This window comes from Chlamydotis macqueenii, chromosome 1 (assembly GCF_036417535.1).
Source record: "Chlamydotis macqueenii isolate bChlMac1 chromosome 1, bChlMac1.mat, whole genome shotgun sequence".
Taxonomy (NCBI): Eukaryota; Metazoa; Chordata; class Aves; order Otidiformes; family Otididae; genus Chlamydotis; species Chlamydotis macqueenii.
This window is the reverse complement of record NC_141556.1, coordinates 81,642,284-81,664,762: the sequence shown is the minus strand read 5'-3', so window position 1 is coordinate 81,664,762 and position 22,479 is coordinate 81,642,284. Positions and strand designations below refer to the sequence as shown.

Here is a 22,479-nt window from a genome sequence, read left to right as displayed (position 1 = left end):
GTTCTTAATGTTCCTTGGATAAAATGAGGCCCCTAACCATCAGAGTTCTCAAAGAACAGCATGGAATTAGTCACGCCATCTTTAGAAATTTAGCAGGATACTTGAACATTTATATTTAAACTTGTGCTTAAGTCTCTTATGAGAGACTTATCTTTTCAGCTTTTTTTTTTTTAAACTTCATTGCATTACCAATACATCTATTTGCATACAATTGGCTAGAGGGATTTTTCTGGAATGTTTATATTTGAGGCTCTGTATTCTCCCCTGGAAGTGTTGCTGTTTAGACTATGATCTACTTAACACCATTAAATGATTTTAAGTAAAAAACAAATCAATCAAAAACCCCTTTTGAAATCATCATAGAATTATAGAACACTTTGGGTCAGAAGGGACCTTTAAAGTCATCCAGTCCAACCCCCCTGCAAGAAGCAGGGACATCTTCAACTAGATCAGGTTGCTCAGAGCCTCATCCAGCCTGGCCTTGAATGCTTCCAGGGATGGGGCATCCACCACCTCTCTGGGCAACCTGTTCCAGTGTTCTACCACCCTCATTGTAAAAAAAATTTTTCCTGATGTCTAATCTGAATCTACCTCCTTCTGTTTCAAAACCATTACCCCTCATCCTTCTGCAACAAATCTGATGATTCATTGTGATTCCAGTCCAAGCCAAGGAAAAGTCACACGAAAAATAAGTAAAGATAAAAATGAAGGCCAGCTTTTATGTATCATTCTGTAGTGCTGGGTACTTGTGTAGAATAACAACATGCAAGACCGAAACCATTAACTCCCTTGCTGTTGCAGCCGAGCAAGCAGGCACATAGAAAGCTGAGCTCCAGAGAGAAACCTTGCTAGACTCTTTGCACAAGTCATATTTTCTGCGCGTGCACGAAGCAAAGATCACCATGCGTCCTGTGATAAGAAGCTGGTAAGAGAGACTGAGCTCCTGCACAGCAGGGCTGCAAAGCAGCGCTCTGCTGAGATGGCAGCTACCACCAGGCAGGTGGCCTTTGTTCAGACAGTGATGGTGGGCCACCACATCTCATGCTGGGTTTGTCTTGCAAGTGCTTGAGCACCTGGGCAAGTATGAGTGTTGCTGCAGTTTTGCTGGTCTCGGCGGACATGCTGCATCAACACCTGTAACAGCTGTTTCGAGTGGATGACAAGGAAACTGTTGTGTTAGATTTTGACATAAAAATGTTTTCATTCACAAAATGAAAGACACTCTTGAAATTAATTGTGAATTATTTCTGCTTTCAAAAAATTACTCATTTGAGAACAATCTGCCTTGATTCTACAGTTCATTTAGCGCTGTGTCCCTGTTTATTTTTTCATTTAGCAATTTATGTTAATTAAACAATGTTAATTTCATTGTGATTCATTGTGTAACTACGGCAAATAATGTATAACTGGAGTAAATTTAAAACTGCAGTCTATTTTAAAAGAAGAAACACAAGTAGACTTTACTACTGTGAACCCCCAGGAGCTGAAGCACTGAAGACAGTTTGCAAAGCAGGAGCACTATGCTGTGAGCTCTCCTTGGCAGTGACAAAACTGAGGTTTGCGTTCTGTACCACCTAGCAGAACTCGTGACCAGCAGACAAACGGCAGGCTCCGAGGCTTGTCCGTACTTCAGCCGCATCGCTTGTTGTGATAAACGACAACGCATCACACAATTAGGTCATAATATTTCCTAGACCTTCAAGGTGCTGTGAGTTCTGCTTTTAAGAGACAACATCAGCATGAACTACTTTGGTAACAGACAAGAACTGCATCTCTAAGCAACCAGAGCCTGATCTTTCAGGGAGAGATTCAAGCAAGAGTGCAAGGAGAAGTCATGTAATAAGGAGCCCAGCCTCTCCCAGTGGGAAGTGCCTTTGTGACCTGCATAACTTACTCGTGCTTTGAACACATATAAACAGAAAAAATATTATCTCTGTCGTACCCTATTGCATATAACATGCTCTGAAACTCCTGGTGACATTGTATGCCTCTGTTGCTACTGCTAACAGAATCCATAGAGTGCTCGGGAAGTCAGACTTAATGGATGGAGTTTTCCTCCTGAGAAGGAGGTACTTCAGAACTGATTACCGCAACACTTAGCTGCCAGTAGCACTGCCCAAACGATTAACCTTCCCCTCAACTCAGCACGGTGAGGTCGCATCTGGAGAGCTGTGTACATTTGTAGGATCCCCAGCACATGAGAGAGATGCACATACTGCTGCAAATACTGTGCTTGGTCATGAAGATGATGAAGGGACTGGAGCACTTCTCCTATAAGGAAAGGCTGAGAGATCTGTGACAGTTCAGGTTACAGAAGAAAAAGCCCAGGGGGATCTTAACAATGTTTAAAAATATCTGATAATAGGGGGCAAAGAACGTGGAGCCTGGCTCTTCTCAGGGGCATCCAGTGACAGAACAAGAGACAATGGGCAAAAAAAGAAACACATTAAATTCTGCCTGAATATAAGAAAACACTTGTTTTACTGTGAGAGTGATGGAGTGCTGCCACAGGTGCCCAGATAGGTTGTGGAGTCTCCCTCCTTGGGGACTCAAAACCCAGTTGGTCTTGGGCAACCGTCTCTATCTGACCTGCTCTGAGCAGGAGGTCGGACTCAACATTCTCCAGAGGATTCTGCCAACCTCAGCAGTGCTGTGATCCTGTGAAAATGCGCAGAGAGAGGTGTGTAAAAACAAGTTAGAAAGGAGAGGCTGTTCAGAAGGGCCTGTTAGGACGAGGGGTAATGGTTTTAAAATAGAGGGAGGTAGATTTAGATTGGATATTAGGAAAAAAAATTTTACAATGAGGGTTGTAGAACACTGGAACAGGTTACCCAGAGAGGTGGTGGAAGCCCCATCCCTGGAAACGTTCAAGGCCAGACTGGATGAGGCTCTGAGCAACCTGATCTAGTCGGGGATGTCCCTGCTCCTTGCAGGGGGTTGGACTAGATGACCTCTGAAGGTCCCTTCCAACTCTAACCATTCTATGATTCTATGAAAGAGGTTTGCCTATTCAAGCTTATAAAAAACCAGCTGAAACTGCAGTGAATAGAATTATTATTATTTTTTAATAATAAAGGACACTACAGAGGTTTCATCATATTCCCTACTGATTAAAAAAGGAGACTAAATTTTCTGGGAATAGCTACTGTACTGTGACAGTACCAAAGATTGATCTTAATTAGAAGATAAGAAGGAAACTTTATTTTCCCCTGAAATTGGAAAAAAGTACCTCTTTTCAGACCCTTGATATTAGTGGCTGCGAAGAACGTAGAATTACCTAGGCCACAGGGATGTCTACATGATATTATGACACTGGTGGAGAGCAAGGGAGAAATGGACAATTTAACTGGTCAAAAGAAAAAGAAAGAGTTTGGAATTTGTTCTGCAAAATGAAATATTAGTTCAGGAACTGCAGAGAAGAGAGAACAGAATGGGCAGTTCTCATACTTAACCTCTTCTGTTCTGCAATGCAATTAAGACTGAGGGGTAGAGAATAACCTCTGTGTAGTTCAACAGATACTCATCAACAGATTACTTTGCCTTTTCAATAAATGACAACAACAAAAAAGCACCATCTAAGTGAAAGACAAAAGACTTATTTTATAAACTGTCTTAAAAGAGGTCTAAAAACTCCTCTCTCCCATGCTCCTAAAAGTTCAATGAAGATTAACAGATTTAACAAAATTTGGGATAACCAGGCAAACATTGTCTTATCACCTTGATACAGGAAAGATGATGAATTCAGCAGGACTACAAGACCGGCAGAAGGGTTTTGGCTTGAAATTATGCATAATCCTTTTTATAATTCAAAAGTCATGGTGTTGATTCACTCCCATGGGGACTCTGATCACCCTAAATTACTTCTCTCCTTCCTGCTCATGACCTTACCAGGCTTTTCATTCATACTGAAAGACTAAGGCAAAGACCTGTACTTGCATAGCTATGCCTCCTGAATGCCAACATAAGGCAAATAAAATGTCTCATATATCAATACCAGAAAATAAGGTTTCCTCTTCTCCCTCATACCCACCAACACCCTTCTGTAGTCCTCTATTATTTTTTCCTCCCTCTAGCTCCTCAACACCATTCTCTTCCAGATCCTTGCCCTGACTTTCACCAACAATAACGTTCCACTCCTCACACTTTCCTTCTTATGCTTTTTACAAACTCTTTTTTTTCCCAAATGTTATCTCTGATAGCCTCTGCAGACATGCTCTCTTCTCTTTTTTCCTCTAATTGTTTATTCAGGTTCTCTTCCTATGTTTTCATGCTACTGCAACCTTTTATTAATCCTTTCGTCTTCCGCATCTGTACTGTTTCTCCTCCATTACAAAGATTTCCACTGGTGTCACCATTATGTCAAAAACTTATCCCCTTACTCTTCTGTTCCTGACCCACTTCTCTCTCTCTCTGCCATCTTTGAACTTAACTGACATCTCTCAAAAAGAGATGTCTTGATGTTCACTGCAACTTCTCATAACCAAAATGTAAGTACTTTCTTTAGCAATATCACCAACTCATTATTTAAATGCTTGCTCCGTCTGTCCCCGAATGTCTAATTTACATCACAATCCTGTCACCCATGTTTTCTCCCCAGCTTCATTAAAAAATGAGGGCTCATCTTTTGAGAATGGTGTACAGATACTGCCCCACATTTTTTCATGTCCGCTTTTGTATGTGCGTAGAACCTTACAGAATAAGGTTGTGGTCCTAAAAGGAGTACGGACACAGCAATGCATTTTCAAAGATACAGGATAAGTGTTTTCTAATCGACTGTTGATCTGAGGTGCTCTATTTTTAACATTTCTAAATTAAAGTATCCCAAAGGGAACCAATCTGCAAAAGGGCACCAAGATTAATCAGACTCACCAGACACACTGGAAATTTTTAGCAAAGAAATACATTACATACAGAAAAGTGTAGTTATTATTATTTATAATTATGTCAGTAGTGACACGTAACTGTAACAAAACACACAGAGCAAAGAAGATTTAGGGTTGTTCTAAATCTGTAACTCTGAATGCATCTCTGACCAACTTAGCGCGTGGAAAAATTCTGAATTACTGTGCAGCATCCATGTACACCAAGTAGTGATGGAAACTCCATTGTGACCACAAAACTGCACGACAAGCCTAATTTCTCTGGGAATTGCCTCAGTCACACAATGGCATTCCTTCTTCCTTCCTCAGCAGATTACGGCCTGAATTTATCTAACTGATGCAATAAGGACACAATTTCAACCACCACCTTTCTTTCCTCCTTCCTGGTATCATAAATTCTTCTCTGACACTTGGGTATGCATTAAAAAATAAATTTAAAAATCTCTGCCATTTCCACCTAGCTGCACTTCAGTACTTCTGTCTGTGCTGACAGCTGTGCAAGTGCAAAGGAGAGAGAAGGTGGAGGAAACCAAGTTCTGCTGATGCTGATGGACAAAAAGACGGGCCTTTGTGCTTCTCAGCTTCTCCATAAGCCTCCTGCAGGCATGGCTTTGCATGACAAATAGGTGAAAGAGCAGATAGGGCTGTCAGATCTCTCAACCTAGCTGAAAGCTGATGGGTGAGATTCCACACCCTGAGTCATGACACGGGTTGGATGCCCATCAAATGAGGAGAAGCTGTCACCATACAAGGCTGCAGATTTGGCCCAGCACCCAGAAAAGGCAATGCCATTGCACATAGCTTGTTCCAGATGCCCGTGCTCCAGCAGAGCCTGGAGCCAAGGAGCAGCAGCAGCAGCAGGGCTGCAAATATCCAACAGCAGAAAGTGACACCAGGGCCGTGTGAGTGAGTCCTGAGCTCAGGACTAGCAGTGGCTTCTTTTTTATACAGTGTGAAAGCTTATCTTTCTGGGTAAGCACCAGCAGTCTTGCTGGCCCTTCCTTGTGCTGGAGGAAGCAGACTAGTAGCTGCTAACATACAGAGCAAAAACCTTACCAGCCTTCTTCAAAGAGAAACACAAATTGGAGAAGAGAAAGACATGAAATGGAAGAAGGCAACAGATGGTGTCAACTTAGGAAAGAGGAAGAGAATGGTTCGAGACCCTTGCTTGCATTCATGTCAGTTATGTTACCATCCTTGAGATGGGAGACACTTAGCTCCTCTCTACCACGTGGTTTACAAATCATGGGGTGAAGTAAGAAACAAGTTTCTAAAATGACAGATTTGTTCCTTTGGTACACAAATTCCAGCATTATGTCTGACAATCTACTGACCAAAGCAAAACAAAGCCAAATAAACAATAAAAAAAAAATCCCATCTTCAGTTCTGTTTCACTCAATTAGCAATCTCCACACTTCCTGCTGAGCAACTAGGATCCCGTTCCATCAACCTAAAAACCTCATTACCCTGATCCAGCTACTGATCCATGCACCATGACAGTGACCGCAGCAGATTTTAGGGGACACTGCTCCAGAGGGAGTGACACGGCACTGGTTTGGCGTGGAGAACCTTTACTGCACATGGTGATGAGCAAGACGCACGAGAGAGGGAGTGGAGAAAGAGGTAGTCAAGGGAGGTGAAGAAAGAGAAATCTGGCATGATTTGACAGAGTTCATAGGACTAACAGAGTCTTGCTGTATATTCGCTGATAAATGCAGCACACTTGACAAGGAAATATTGAAGAGGTAAAGGTCCCTGGTAATGCTGGGCTTGTGCTCAGTTTTCAGTGGTCAGTCCCACCACACTGTGTGGTTCCAGACAAAGCTTTGCAGGGAAGAGGCAAAAGAGAGAAGGTCTATCTGTACTATCTGCTGTAACTGTTGGCAGTATAAGGGTTAACTGTGGTTGGACGATATGAAAAAGTAGTAGCATTTTACAGTATTTCTGGTCACACCCAGAAATATCTGCTCCCCATCTGCAGCAGCCTCACAGCCTCCCCATTTTCTCTCTGAATTATCAGAGACATTAACAAGAGCCCTCATTTTGACTGACCTTTCTAATTAGAAGCACTGAACAAACAGATCTGAGAAACAGCCTGGCAGCAGCGAGCAGCCTTGGTTCACTGCAGGCAGGGCACGGAAAAAGCACTGCTCTCCCAGGGACACCGTGAAAGCTACAACCAGTGACTCAGCATTAGCCCAGCAACTGCTCTCCAGGGAATCTGAGACAACCCCTCCAAAGCATTCCTGTGGTATTTCTGCACATGGAGGGATAAGACAACAAAAAGTACTCCTTGAAACAATTTTCTACCTCTGATAAATATACACCTCCCATCTAACTAACGAGTAGAACAGCGCTGTCAAGCTTTGTCCAGGGTGAAGTCGACACTGAAAGGTGGCTTTTGGTGTAACAGCTATGCTCTGTGCCATGGAGACGTGGCATTTCATTAAGCACAGGGTAATAGCTTGATTCCCTTAGGGACTCGCTGCTGGAAAATAGAACATTTCCTTTCATAAACAGGCAAGGTCACCATGCGCCACACACTCCTCAATGCACGCATTCGTTTCGGAGTTGATGCTGAGATAATTGAGTATCTGTTCATTATACATTTCATACTAACGCAATAATGTATCTTCATGTAAAACTAATTTTACAAGACCTGAGGAAAACCAGCATTATATTACATCTCAATACCATCTGTTCAGCTACTCTGGAACACAGTGGAAGAATTCTGATTTATGTCCAAATTATTTTTTATACTTTACTCTTTATGTTGGATTCAGAGTTTGAAAAATTCAATGTAACAAACATTTGAAAAAGCACATACTAAAGGATTTTGCCTCTTCACACTGCATCACCATTTTGTAACCTACAGTTGCTTTTTTAAGAGGAGTCGTCTTCCAGTATATTCACATGTACACACTCTGAATAAGACAGTTCACAAATGTGACACTTCAAAGTTTAAACCTCTGTAGATATAATGATAGAAAACACAAATATTTCATAGAGATATATGAAGAGAGATAAAAAATGATGGGTAATTTCTTTCAAAATATTGTTGAGTACTACAAAAAATCAGGAATCCCCAGAGGACCTTACCTGAAGAACATAAGCGTCACGCAAAGCAACTAATTCCTGCAATCTACTTCTCTGCTTTCATCTTATTTCATGCCAAATACTATTTTTATCTGTTTGTTTAGAATATTTAGAAGCCGGAAACCTGTTTTTCTCTATTCTTCTGCTTCCTGCGAAACTTCCCTTACGGATGTGAAAATAATAAATTCCAGAGGATAACACTGGGTCAAGGCATAATGTGAAAGAAGAAAGAGTTCCTTTCAAAGTGAATGTGTGATCAGTCAGTAGAGAAGTTTAGATAGGGTAGAATATAAAAGTAGAAATAAAGTATTTTCTCCTATAAACAGATGCAAATACTGTATTGCATTAAATCTAACACTTTGTGGTGGCAAATAATAATTATGCAGTACAGATTAGAAATTATATATGTTCATGTAAGGAAGAGCAGGGATTTTATTTTTAATTTTCCTGTGCTTACTCAAATATGTGCACTCTTGATTAGTGATTATGATCAGGAATGTCAGGTGCAAATGTTGCCTGAAGACCTGGAATAAGCTTTTGCTGCATTTTTTATTTTTTATATAGCTCAGGAGTTTCCCTAACTGGAGAATACAAACCACAACTGTAAATTAAAGTGTAGTCTCTACATTACAAATGATTGATTATGTGGCTTAAAGACATACAGCAAACAACTGGAAACAATTAGCAAAGATGTTAAGAATAATGTTTCTTGTCCTCTCCATCTGCCAGGAAACTAACAGTTATTGGAATTAACAGTTTCACTTCCAGACAAAAACAAAGGCTGTCAACATTTTCAGATGGAAACAAACTTGGAAGAGTCAGGTTTCTGCCTTAAGGAAGTATTTTTGCTTTATTTTAAAAAGATCAGCATCAAAAAGACACCTCCTTGCGGGGATCCGGATGAGTTGTGAGCACACTCCTAGAGATTTTTTTATTTTCAAGGCTGCGGCAACCTAACTTAGACTTGCCTCCTTCTTCCGCTTATTTGAGATATGTTGAAGCAGGCTGTCAAAGGTTCAAGGAGAGGTTATCAAGTCCTGATTGCTGTTGGCATGTCTAAAACTATTGATACATGCTCGGAAAAAAAAGGGTGCATCTCATACAGTTGCAACAATAAAACAGCTACTAGGGAACCTCACCTAGAGCTAATGACAACACTAAGCTGTGCTGGCCAACTGAAGAGATAAGCCAGTAATATTCATACAGAAAATGCAAACAAAGCTTATAGAAGTCCTGAAAAATAGCTTGGTTTGTCATTTTCTTAGTGGGTTAAAAAAAAAAAAAAAAAGGCAAAAACCATGCAAACATACCACATTTGGGATTTTATTGTCTGATGATGAAAAACATTACCCACAGTCTTCAGTGATGAAAGCTGCAGAAACAGCTAAAAAAGGTTAATTGAAGGGAAAAGTAATGAAAAATTGTGCACTTGACAGACTTGCAAAAAGCAACCAATGTGATGGTTTCCTTTTATATCACATACAAGTTTTCCCAAACAAGAAAATAACCTACCCTCTGCTGAAAACAAACAAAAAAATCAAACTCTGTTGTTGGATGTACGTAAGATTTTACAGCTTGATGCCTCAAAACATTAGGAGAAAAAACAAAGCCTTCTCGCAGACCAATGCAGCAATACATTACCACTAGGCTTTGTCTTATGAAATTAATTTAATGCTCCAATAAGGGCAAGGACTAGGGTGTGATGGGCTCACACTCAAGTTATAATTTTGAATGCTAAAGATTGAATATTAAGTATTGAAAGTGGGGTAAGGAAAAAAGTTCATGAAAGCAAAAGCAAAACGCTGCTCTTCTCACAAAAAGGTAATTTGGAAAGGTAGCACACTTTGGAAAAAAATATTTCTCAATAAATACGAATGCAAAACAGAAGAAAAACAATTCTATCACTACAGTGTACAATGCTGCACCACCTATCAAAATCAGACAGATCCAGGTTCATTCACATGTAATATTTTTTCATTTGTTTTAGACATGACAAAAAACATACAACGGTTATACAACAGTTACAGCAGAAGACGGTATTTTGTTCTTCCTGAATTGAGTACAACAGAAGTCCTCTGCTTCACCCAGCTAAATGGATTTCAGATTAGACTCTAGAATGAAGTATAGAAACTTACCTTGCATTTCAACATGTTGGCCACTCTCTCTTGCATTGATTGTCCAGCCTTTGGCCTGACAAGTATATAAACTGCTTTCACTTCAGGGCTGGAGCGCAGAAGCTTTTCCACCAGTACTTTGCCCATGAAACCTGTAGCTCCTGTGATAAGTACAGTCTTTCCATTATAATAAGCTGAGACTGAAGACATGGTGCTTTCTTGTTCTGTCCTTCAACTTCCTGCAGCAGGTACCTGAGAAGATGCAGAAATAAAGCTTTAAGGGCTTCTGAGTCAAGACATAGATCACTTATTTGGGAGCTGCAGTCTGTGGTAACCTTTCCTAGTCAGGTATGGCAGCTCACATTAGTTCAGTCAACGGCAATTTTAAACATTATTTTTTTAAAAGCATTTATTATGAAAATAAAGGACAAAAATTAAAAAGGTTCATCCAAGCCGCTTAAAAAAATCAAGCTCAGTCTTATCCTCCATATTACACCATAGCTGCACCCAGCAGTCATAGCTTAGAACACAGCTTGTGCTGTCTAAGACTCCTAGCAGTAGATGCCCGCTGCAGTGTTGAATGGCATTTATCTCATACACTGTGAAGTGGCAGCCATGAAGATACGCAGTTACCCCTACAAGACAAAGCAGAAACAGATCTCCTCACAAACACTGCAGGTACAAATGCTGCAGTTTCCACTTTAACTCCACCGTGCCAAGTAGTTTCATTACTTGCCAGCCACCATTTTGCAATGTGCTCAGCCTTTTCCTATTGGCATAAATCCATGAAGAAAGCTTTTCATCGTGGAACATAGAGTGCAATGACACTGCTCTGCAGTGCTCCTGTGTGTAGGCCATCACCCATTATTGGCTGTTAAGGCCAAAATTCATCTCACGTAACTCTAAGGAGCATAGATGTCACACGCTTTCTCTGCAGAGTTTAGGTTGTTTGAACTGCCCTTTGGAGATTCGTTGGCTACGTAAGGGGGCTGACACGACTAGGCTCCCGCATGGAGTGTCCCAGTTAAGCATTTTAATTAGATACAATGGTTTCAGGCCTACATGTCCCCAACCATCTCAATTCAAACTCTAAGTTGATTAAATGACAAACAAGGCTGGACCAAATCTTCCTAGAACAGGCCCCCTCCCTATTAGACTAACTGAAGGAAAAAGCTCCCTCCTATCTTTGAAGCGCTGCAGATCACAGCATGCACAAACCACTTCCACTGCAAGGGAAAGGCTCATGAAAAGTGTAAATAAATGTTTTCAAAAAAGCATACTAAATTTGAAATAAAAAGAAACAAGAACAGTAGAACGCTGTCAATCGCGTACTCAAGAATCCAGACAATGATCTTCAGGTACCCCAGAAAAAACTTCTTTTCCTCCTGCAGAAGGTTCAGAGTCTCTGTTGGCCATTTCAAGTTTATCAGCACGACATGAGTCAACTGCATGCTAATAAAATGCAAATATACCAGAACAGAAATACAGCATTTGCTGCATTTTCGCAGTCTGCGAAGATTCCCTGTTCTCACTAATCCTTTTGCCTTTCTGAAACCTAACAAACCACTCGGGAACAGTGAAGTAGCATAACTTAGAGCAAAAACAGCAAGTCTTCGTACAGAAACATCTTCTATCATGAGTCCTTGGCTTGGACAACACAAATGAACAACAGCAAAGAGTTTAAAGTACTGTAAGAACCCTGGCTACGTGTGATGGTAGATTAAATTCCCTTCACTGCACAGGGACATGAGAGAAATACACTTCGTCCTACAGCCCATGCCTTCCTCAGGATGGCGTGAAGTACCTGATCCCAGAAAATTGACCACCAGCTATGTGAATTAAGAAAGACACCACAGACCAGCCCTTACAGGCTGTACATTGTTCACTGAAACACTCAGGAAACACTGAATGTATACTTCTAATGGGTTATGGCCCAGACACATAAGAAAGACTCAAGCCCAACAAAATATTGGTTTTCTTTCCAAGTACTGCCTCAAACAAGTTAAAATCCCCAAACTTCTTTATCCATAATGAACCATCAGGTGTACCATCCAATTTACAAAGTGGGTCAAGCAAAAAAACTTCTGAAGGACACTATTTTACGAATTAATAGCTGTGGGTATTCTGGCTCCGTGAATTCGGGTATTAGCCTACTTTCAGATATGGCCCAGATCACAGTTTAAATTAATGTAACAGGCTCGACTAGGTCTATTAAAAACCTGTTCTTATCAAAGAGCTGGCCGCGTGGGAAGCTAAGCAAACAGGTTAAACTATTAGATAATTAACTTATTTATAATAAAATGTCATATCTCATTCAGGTTCGGAAAAACTGAGTGATACTGGAAGACAGGAACTTGCCGAACCTGGAAGTGTGGGAAAGGGTGTGTACATCCAGAAGTAGATATTAGCTTAGCCAGATGAAGATGGAAGTGACAAAAAACTGCAGAAATTTGGTATGACTCCTGTCCTGCAAAGAAGAAAAATCAATGAGAGAAGTCCTTAGTCACTAGAGGCCATACGAATTCTGCCGGCCAAAAGGAAACAAAAAGATAAAACGCAAGACCACTTCCAGTCACTGGATACTTGCTTTGAACTTGTATTCAGAAGATTGTATCTACCTAACCTCACTTACTATTCTGATAGAAAAATGGTACATTTATAAAGTATTTTGCTCAACAGGCTTGGAGATTGCCACAGTGTTTAACATGAATTACTTTCCATTCCACGCTTCAGTAGTACAGAACATTTCCAACCTACATCACTAAACACCAGCGCTCTGCATTATAGTTGTAGACTACTGGAAAAATAACTTAAGATTTCTGAATGAGGATGTCAATTTATTATGTTGTTTCACCTGGGTTCTCTGTTTGAGTTATCCAAACGGACCTTCCTTTGTTTTAGCCAGATATTCGATGCCTACTAGAATAGTAAAAAGAAACAAACCAACCAAACAAACAAAAATTGAAAAAAAAAAAAAAAAACAAAGAAGAAAATCACACTACTTTAAAAGTGTCCCTAAAATTAGCCGTGCAGCCACATTTCATTAAGTATTTCTGGCGAGGACTACACACACAAAACTGACAGTTTTTCCGCATGTAGTCTGAGACCATTTTAAACATTTGTCTCCAAAAAGACAGGCAAACAACTGCATCTCCCAAATCAATCTGTTATGATGACAATGGAAGCACCAAACATAGCCACAGAAAAAACAAACTTCTAAAGCAATCTGCTATTTCTCTTGATTATAGGCTTAAGCGTACAGAGTTAAAAGAAAAGGTAAGAGAAAGCACATCCTTTCTATTTTCTGTAATAAAGCAGTCCAAATCAGGCACCATAGAGTTCTCAAGGCCTGTTTCAGAGTTGGATCCAGTTGCTCAGGGCCTCATCCACAATAAAAAGCCATGAGAAATGAGACGGGTTTTGCTTATTACAGGATCACATTTGTGTCTCCTTGTAGTACTTTTTCTTCCTCTTTCCTAAATCAGCTTTAGAAGAAAATACAATAATCCTGCACCCATCTGATACCACACTAATTACCAGGAAAGAAAAATCTGTGCATTTGTTTAATGTGTAGAAATTGATGTTTCGAGATCATGACACAAAAGCCACCACGCTGCAATCTGCTAGATTTAGACAGATCCCTGAAGCTCCTCTGTTCAAGCGAATTTAAAGAGGCTTTTACTAGATTCCAAATTCAAAAGCAGATTCCAGTTTATATTCAGGATCGATAAGATACTTTCCTTTCAACTCAGTCAGGAAATATTGACTTTTTTATTTTTCACAATTTGGTTTTTATATTTTAAGAGTGTGATTTTATAACATAATTTATTTTTCTGTGTTCTAATTTATTTTGCCTGGCCTTTGTAAAGAAAGTACTGAAGAAGCTATGGAGATTTTAAGGAACTAGAGGACACCCTTTGGATGCCTACTTCAAAATACAAAGAACTAGATGCATTCCTTTTTGACTTTTACACTCAGTCAAATGAAGAAAAAATTGTTTCCTACAGAAGCTTGTACTTTGCTTTTCATTTTAAGAAATAAACAGTCAATACTGGGCATGAACTATTTCCCAGTCAATTAAGCTGCAAGGGATTAAGCGTCTAATAAAACGATTCAAAATCGGAACCATGGCCAGCAGTTGCAGTTAGCTGACCCTTATTGAGGTGAAAAAGGATAAAAAACTACTTCAGAGGCTGAGGTTCCTGTCTCTTCCAAAACTGACTGGAGGTGAGAAAGCCCCTAAATGGCAGAGAAAAGCCCACACATGGGCTTCCTGAAGCCCAGCTCAAGTGATTCGTTACAAGCAACTCTGATGGTTGAGGCACTAATCAGAGTAGGAAAGTGATCACTGATGCCATCTGAAGTACTGAATGCAGCATCTTTGCAGCAGTGTACATCTCAGTGATGCTGACTCATCTCCAACCGTAGTGTGAAAAAAACACCATTTGGACAGCCAGCCAGGAATCACACTGAGCATCTCTGCAGACACAAGTACACAAGCTGCTTTAAGGGTAAAGCTCTGTTACTGATGCCTGTAACAGCCTCCTCGGACGACGTGCAGTGCTGTATTACAAATGAAGCCACAGTCTTGTGCCAGAGGCATATGCCAAAGGACAAGCAAAGGGAAAGGCAGGAATCCTACCAACCTAATGCTTTGGTCCTGCAAAAGAAAACAGAACATATCCCCAACAGAAGAGTAAAAGAGAGCTTTCCCCCACCAAAAGCAGATACAATTGAGCTGGTATTTAACAAAACACTAATATACCGCCCTCATTTTCCACATACTTCAGTGATGCCAAATCTGCATTCAGACTACAACGGTGCGATGCCGAGAGTCAGACTGCAATCAAGGCCCCAGCAATGGGAAGGGAAACGTATACCTGAGCCTCACTGACTGCTGCAGCTGCTCAAAGCAGGTCCATGGCTGCACGGTGGTAACACGATAGCAAAATGGATCACAAGCAATGAAGGATGGTGTCGTGGTTTTGTTTAGTGAGGGGGGGCCTAAGGTGGTAGCTTCTGTAGGAAACTGCTAGAAGTCGCTCCCCTTTGTTCAGTGGACTCGGCCAGGCCTAGGGCGGACCCGCTGCTGGCCAAGGCCGAGACAATTGGTAGCAGAATGTTCCGTGATAACACCTCTGCAATAATGTATTTAAGAAGGGGAAAATAGAAAAAAAAAAAAGAAGAAAGAAGAGATGTGAAGAAGCTGAGCGGGGGCAGAGGCACAGAGGGGGAGGCGCAGGCCTCATGGGCCTTGCAGGCCTCACCCTCTGGCCTCTCGCCAGGCGGCCGACTGGGCCCAACTCGGCCTGGCTGCAAGAAGTGGAGAGGAGATGAGAAGTGAATAAGATGTAAAAAGGATCCTGAGAGACATTTGCCAGCCTGTTGTGAGGAACGGCTGCAGACGCCAAGGTCAGTGAATAAGGAAGGGGAGGAGAAATGTGGCTCCTGGCCAAGATTCCCCTGCAGCCTGTGGTGACGACCATGGTGGAGCAGGTTGTCCACCTGCAGCCCATGGAGGTCCATGGAGGAGCAGAGATCCACTTGGAGCCCGTGAAGGACCCCACATTGGGGGAGGTGGATGCCTGAAGGAGGCTGTGGCCTGTGGAGGGCCCGCTGGGACAGCCGTTCTGGAGAGACTGCACTCCGTGGAAGATATGACCCATGCCGGAGCAGTTCCACGAAGGACTGTGGCGTATGGGAGGGACCCCACAACGGAGCAGGGGAGGAATGTGAGGAGTTCTTCCCCCAACCATGAAGCAGTGGCGTGAAACAACGCATGATGAACTGACCGCAACCCCCATTCCCTCTTCCCCCCTGTGCTGCTCGGCGGGGGAAGGTAGTAGAGATAATGTTAAGCTTGGGAAGAGGGAGGTGTGGATGGAGGTTATCTTGTTCTCTGTCTCATTATCCTGCTGTTTGTAGTAATAAATTAATAGTTTTCCCCAAGTCGAGTCTGTTTTACCCATGACGGTAACTTTAAGGATTTTCTCCCTGTCCTTATCTCAAACCTCAAGCCGTTTTTCCTTATATTATCTCTCCCTATTCTCTCGGAGGGTGGGGGGAGTGAGAGAGAGACTGCGTAGTCTGGTCCCGATCGGGGCTGAACTACGACAGATGGGTACCCTGGAGCAGGTTAATATTTCACTATGGTTTGGACCACTAATAAGATTTCCATGCTTTACTCAACTAGGACAGCGGCCATGGCAAATGCTTATCTGTTGAGATATTTGCCTTTCCAACTTAACAGCACAAAATTGAAAAAAAAAAACCAAACAAAACTAAACCAAAAAGAGATTCAGTTTAGTGCCAGAACAAAGGACTGTATGCCTGTAAATATAAATCTACATTCACAAATGGCCTCTCTGGCATCTCCTTCTACTTAAGTCTGGTTTTGATGAGTTTTCTCATATCTGGTGCATTTTCACAACTTTTATGCAAGGATGTAATTTCAATAAACAAGAGAATCAGAGTGTTCAGATTAGTCTTTTAGAGATCATATTAAATGTAATGAACCAGCTTCAATTAAACTTACAATTAATGACAAATAACATTTTTTGAAACAAAGCTACAGACAGAAAGAGTCCTTTAAGACAAAATAATTTTCGGCCACTTTCTGAATATATTTTTTTCATGTTGGGTACAAATATCCAATCATATATAAGACAGTCTTCTTTAATCAGGATTCAGGAGGAGTCAAAATTAAGCTGGAACATGCAGACCAAGAAAAATTCCTCTGTCTCTTCAGAGAAGCTGTACAGCTGAGGTCAGAAGAAGCAATATAAAGAGGTCACAGACTATTCCAATCTCATAAATTTGCTTCCTCAATCCAGAAATTATTTTATGGACTGAACACTGGGGATGTCTGAACAATGCATCTTTATATAATTATTTCCCCTTTTTTTTTTTTTGACCCAGGATGTGTGACAGAGATTCCATAAACTATGCATGTAATTACAACACATAAAAGCAATTATTTTTTAATATGTGTTCTTTGCCTGAAAGCATTTATGTATGATTTCTTGTTAGTTAATCATCAGCAAGTAAATAATCCCATGACTACGACTCCAGCAGGAACAACTTGATCTTTTCACTTTGATGGTCAGTAGAGGTGGATACTTGACCAATGAGCAGTTTTCCTCCAACGCTAATGCATGTGCAGCAATTGTATGGTTTGAAGCAAATAGGTATAATCCAAGGAGAGTGTATACATGGAAGAAAAGCGAGAAATATTCTTAAAAGTTAAACACCTGCACATCACCTCTGTCCAATCTGAAACAAAGCAACCTTCCAACCTTCTGATTCCTGGAGTAACAAAATGCTCCATTCCACATTAAAGAATAAAAATTTAAAAAGACAAAGGAAAATGCAGTAAGCACCTACATGTTTCACTTACATTCTGGCACTAAAAACATGGGATATAACAGCATCTGTCTATTCACAGTGGAATCTCAGGCGTATACAGGTGCATTAGTTGTGCATACTCTGTCATTTGAGATACTTTATATGGATGTCAAGGTTTTGTTGAGCAGCAGGCTCTGCTTCAGAGATTTCACAGATTATTTTTAGCCCCAAGACATCTGGAAGTAATAGAGCACGCTATGGCCCTAGTGTCACAGAACAGAGTCCCACACCATGCACGCTAGCAATAGCTGAAGTAGTGATTAGCTTTTCATCACAGTGACTTAACTCCTGGCTTCTCGGTCATACCAGGAGGCAGCTTCTGTCACTCAGCTCCACTGATCTGATTCACTGGGCCAAACTCATGATCAGGGTTGTTCCATTGCAACAAGCAATGTTTCAGCTGGGATTAATGTGAATTAGCTTAGATTTGAGCCTTTATATTTAAAATATTTTGTGACAGTGACTCAGAATGGAAAAGGGCTGTAGCTCAACACTGCACAACATTTTTGACAACAGCGCTGCGAATACAAACCAGCAGGAAGTAGCAACAACAATGCATTGAAGTTGCGTAATGTATTTTCAAAAGACTTCAGGTACATAAAGATTTGTGTTGTACATGATGTTTGGGAAGAGGCAGGGGAGATTTTACTGATGGCAGAAAATGAACCAAAGTGGATGTTAAAATGGCTGATTTAGGACAAATTAAAAGATCCTTAGGGTTTGCTAAACTTCCATAGTTACTTAATAGCACTAACAACCCAACAATAATAGCAAACTGGCAAAGATTAACCTTCTCTCCCTTAGCTGCAGAATTAAAAGAAAGGTCATAATCCATTCTTTGTATAGGCACTACAGATGCTAATACAGCGCAATGAAATAAAATCCTGTGATTCAAAGATGGGCACACTTACAGCCAGACTGAACTCCTGATGATAATCCTCTTCACAAAAGAGATTTTGCTCCAAGCAATTTACACCAAACATAAACATTGTTGCTAGAAGCCTGAAGGTTAAATCACTTTTCTCCAGCTAATGTATTTCAAATCATTCTTTGTTTGCCCACAGTATGGACTCAATTCCATAACAGCATACCAAACTAGCAACAAGCAAGGAAAAACTCTCATTGCTCCCGGAAACTCTTCATGACATGAAAAATGACACCAGTTTTGCAATCCATTTCAATTTATAACAGCTAAATCTAAAGAGACAGCGCAATGTGACAGCATAATTAAAAGCTAGAGACAATGAGCAGTGTGCACAGCTGGATCCTACGAACTGATGAATGTTACACTACACATGGACAGAAGCTCTCAGTCCTTTGGAAACCACTGGGGGTTATAGCTTCTGACCTACAGATATGCCCCCAGATGTAGGGCAAACACTTGAATTTCAGGACTTGGTCATTGCTTAAGCATTACCTGTGCAGCTTCACAGATCATCTGACTCTCCTAAGTAGTCCAAATTGTTCGACCACTGTTAAGAATCAGAGAAGGTCAAAGAAAGCAGAAGGGCCACTGATGTAACACAACCCAAGAGGAATCTCTTGATTTTTCTGTGAAACCTGTTAGTCTCTCTTCAGTCTCACGTGTTCTCTCTAAAATTGATGAAAACAAGCCTGTAAGTGTTTCAGAACTAAGATAGGACAACTGTGCTAAGGACACACCTATGTGTGTGATATGGGATTTTAAAGATCAAATATTTCTCAGTAGCTCAAATATGGACATATTTTACTTCATCTCTATTTAATTAGCCTGCTGGTAAGAACAGCAGCTCCCAGAGATATCAAAGGAGCAGCTTCTGCAGGCCACTTTCTGTATCACACAGGTCAGCAACTGCACCCACTCTCTTCTCTTTCAGCAACACTCACATAGAGCTGGTTGTTGCAGAGCCATTGAGCAGGTTACAGGATCACAGCCTAGGTGCTGTGCATAGATTAGGACTAGAAGAGAGTTTTTGCTTTGCCTCAGCACAATTAAATACAGACATCCCACATCAGAGCATTTCGGCAGGCGATCCTTCCCTTTCTCTTTTCATCACTTCATTCTTCATAGCCATCATCACCTTGCTCTTTCTCCTTTAGCTGTGACTGGGATCTCTACAACCAGCAGTGCTCTTGCAAACTCCTAAATCGAAACCCCTGCCATACCCACTGCGCATCAATCACACTGCATCTTAGCATTGCAAAAGGAAGGTCTCTTGGTGATTAAGTCAAAGGTCTATGAATCTCTCTGTGATATCAGGGTGGTCTGGCACATTTATTTTCCTTTTAGAGATCTCAGCTGATAACTTTTTATCAGCATCCAGCGTGTCTTAGCACAGTATTCGAAGACTTTCTGTCCCATTCCATCAGTTGTTCTTGCTCCTCTTCAAAAATAGTGGCACTATCATTGACAATATTGGTGGGAAAAGTTGGATTTGGAAACTCCAAGTTGATCTGCTTGAGGGTAGAAAGGCTCTACAGAGGGATCTGGACAGGCTGGATCGATGGGCCAAGGTCAATTGTATGAGGTTCAACAAGGCCAAGTCCTGAGTCCTGCACTTGGGTCAAAACGACCCCACGCCATGCTATAGCCTTGGGGAAGAGTGGCTGGAAAGCTGCCTGGTGGAAAAGGACCTTGGGGTGTTGACTGACAGCCAGCTGAATATGAACCGGTAGTAAGCCCAGGGGGCCAAAATGGCCAACAGAATCCCAGCTTGTATCAGAAATATGGTGGCCAGCAGGAGTAGGGAAGTGATTGTCCCTCTGTACTTGGCACTGGCAAGGCCACACCTAGAATACTGTGTTCAGTTTTGGACCCCTCACTACAAGAAAGACATTGAGGTGTTGGAGTATGTCCAAAGAAGAGCAATGAAGCTGGTGAAGGGTCTAGAGCACAAGTCTTATGAGAAGCAGCTGAGGAAACTAAAGTCGTTTAGTCTGAAGAAAAGGAGGCTGAGGGGAGACCTTATCACTCTCTACAACTGCCTGACAGGAGGTTGTAGCAAGGTGGGTGTCAGTGTCTTCACCCAAGTAGCAAGCAACAGGACAAGAGGAAATGGCCTGAAGTTGCACATGGGTTTAGACTGGACATCAGGAAAAATTTCTTCACCTAAAGGGTTATTAAGCACTGGAACACGCTGCCCAGGCAGTTGGTTGAGTCACCATCCCCAGAGGTATTTAAAAGGCGTGTAGATGTGGTGCTTAGGGTCATGGTTTAGTGGTGGACTTGGCAGTGTTAGGTTAATGGTTTGACTTAATGATCTTAAGGGTCTTTTCCAACCTAAATGATTCTATGACTGATCCAGTTTAAGAATATCTGCAGACAATTTGAGAGTCACAGGAGGCTGAAGTGTTTTGCTTGTTTTTTTAAGCTTCACTTTTGGAAAGTCCAACTAGTATAGCTGCTGTGAAGGACAGCAACAGCAGGACTGCGACCTCCCAGCTGATTTTCACATTCCAGCATTCATCGAAAACCATCCCTTAGTGGCCCTAGAATAGACAGGGTAACTAAAACCAAAAGTATTTAAAAATTGTGTCCATTTCTGTAACAAATGAAAAAAAAAAAGTAGTGATAGTAGTGATTGATAGTATGAATGCAAATATTCACGTGATTATAGCAACCATGTTCTTCACAAAGGCACTGTCACAATATAAAGAAGAATGGTCTTCACTCAAGATTTTGAGTCAGCAGCAATATTGATCCAAGTAGGGCATTATCTAATAAGTACATTTATGTCATGTAATGATGGACAGACTACCTTCCTGCGGGATTCCTCCTTTAGCCCTAACTCTCCCTCTCCTACTGTCAGGCCATCCAGCTCTCTTGCTAGGTAAATACATAAGCACAATGCTTAAAAGTCTTAACGAAATAAAATGGAACTGTATTTATGTTTTCATTACAAAACCTGAGAAATGTAGAAAACAACAAGAGAATAAACTGAGTACAACGTACCAGAAACATCGTCAAAGTGATGACTCCTTAATAACCAAGTTTTTAAAAAATTAACACTTATCTAAGCCGTGCTACCTTCCTACCATTACAACTTTTTTTACAGCTATGTCCAGTGGAAACTGTCAATAGAAAAGATTAGTAGGTTTGTACTCCTGTGCAGATTCATCAGAATACATCCAGATCTTTTGTTTATATTAAGCTTCAAAACAAATGTAAAATGGTTAATAATAGACTTAATAACACTAGCTGCATGAAAGAAAGAAAAAACAAAAAGTTGTAGGGACTCAAACATTTACCCTCTCCAGTTTCTGATGACCTCTGAGTCCCCCATTCAGTCTGGATTTCCCAAAGCATACAGGCTTTTACTGAAGAAGTCTTTAAGTCTTTTCTTTACTAAAGTGTATACATGTGCTTGTGTATGTACAGGCACACATACGCACAGAAAACCATTTTCAGGTTCTAGACTCAACAACCTGTTAACTGCTTTTTTCCTTGAGTTGCAATCATTTTTGGGTCATCAAGACCATAACTATCTTTCACATGCTAGTGGCTATAGAATACCTCTTATTGTAAACTTTTAACAAGCTGTAACAGAGCAAATATTCCTTTTCCTCCCTCCCTCCATGTCTAGATTTGCCAATATCTTCCCTACAAGATGGAGGAAACTACCTACCAGCTGAGAAGCTCCTGACATGTTGTCAGTGAAACCTCTTGATGAGCTCAGATAACACAGTAGCACAGTGTATGCTGCTTAACAGAAAAACATGATGAGTATACTAAGAAGTCTAGCAGTCCTCTGACAGCAAGCTGAAATGAAATTTCACACTTTAGATCTCAGATCTAATAGAGTGGAAAAAATTACCTGCTGTATTCAGACTCAGATTTAAGGTTAATTACATAACTGTAACTATTTTTCTTTCCAATAGAAAGCTAAGCTCAGCAGTCTGATCATTTTTATATTCAGGTTTTATTATAGAATCTTTAAGGTTGGATGAGATCTCCAAGATCATTAAATCCAACAATCAACCTAACACCACCATACCTACTAAACCAT

The 22,479-nt window shown here is 41.0% G+C and overlaps 1 protein-coding gene across 1 annotated transcript in view; it reads right to left on the bottom strand.

The window, feature by feature from the left end:
* FAR2 (fatty acyl-CoA reductase 2) overlaps window positions 1–10,317 on the bottom strand; it is a 78,917-nt gene extending 68,600 nt beyond the window's left edge. The window contains exon 1 of the mRNA XM_086758276.1: window positions 10,112–10,317. Coding sequence (XP_086614402.1) covers window positions 10,112–10,300 — 189 coding nt within the window. The 5' untranslated portion in view covers window positions 10,301–10,317. The remainder of the gene's footprint in view (window positions 1–10,111) is intronic.
* Window positions 10,318–22,479: the final 12,162 nt, after the last annotated feature.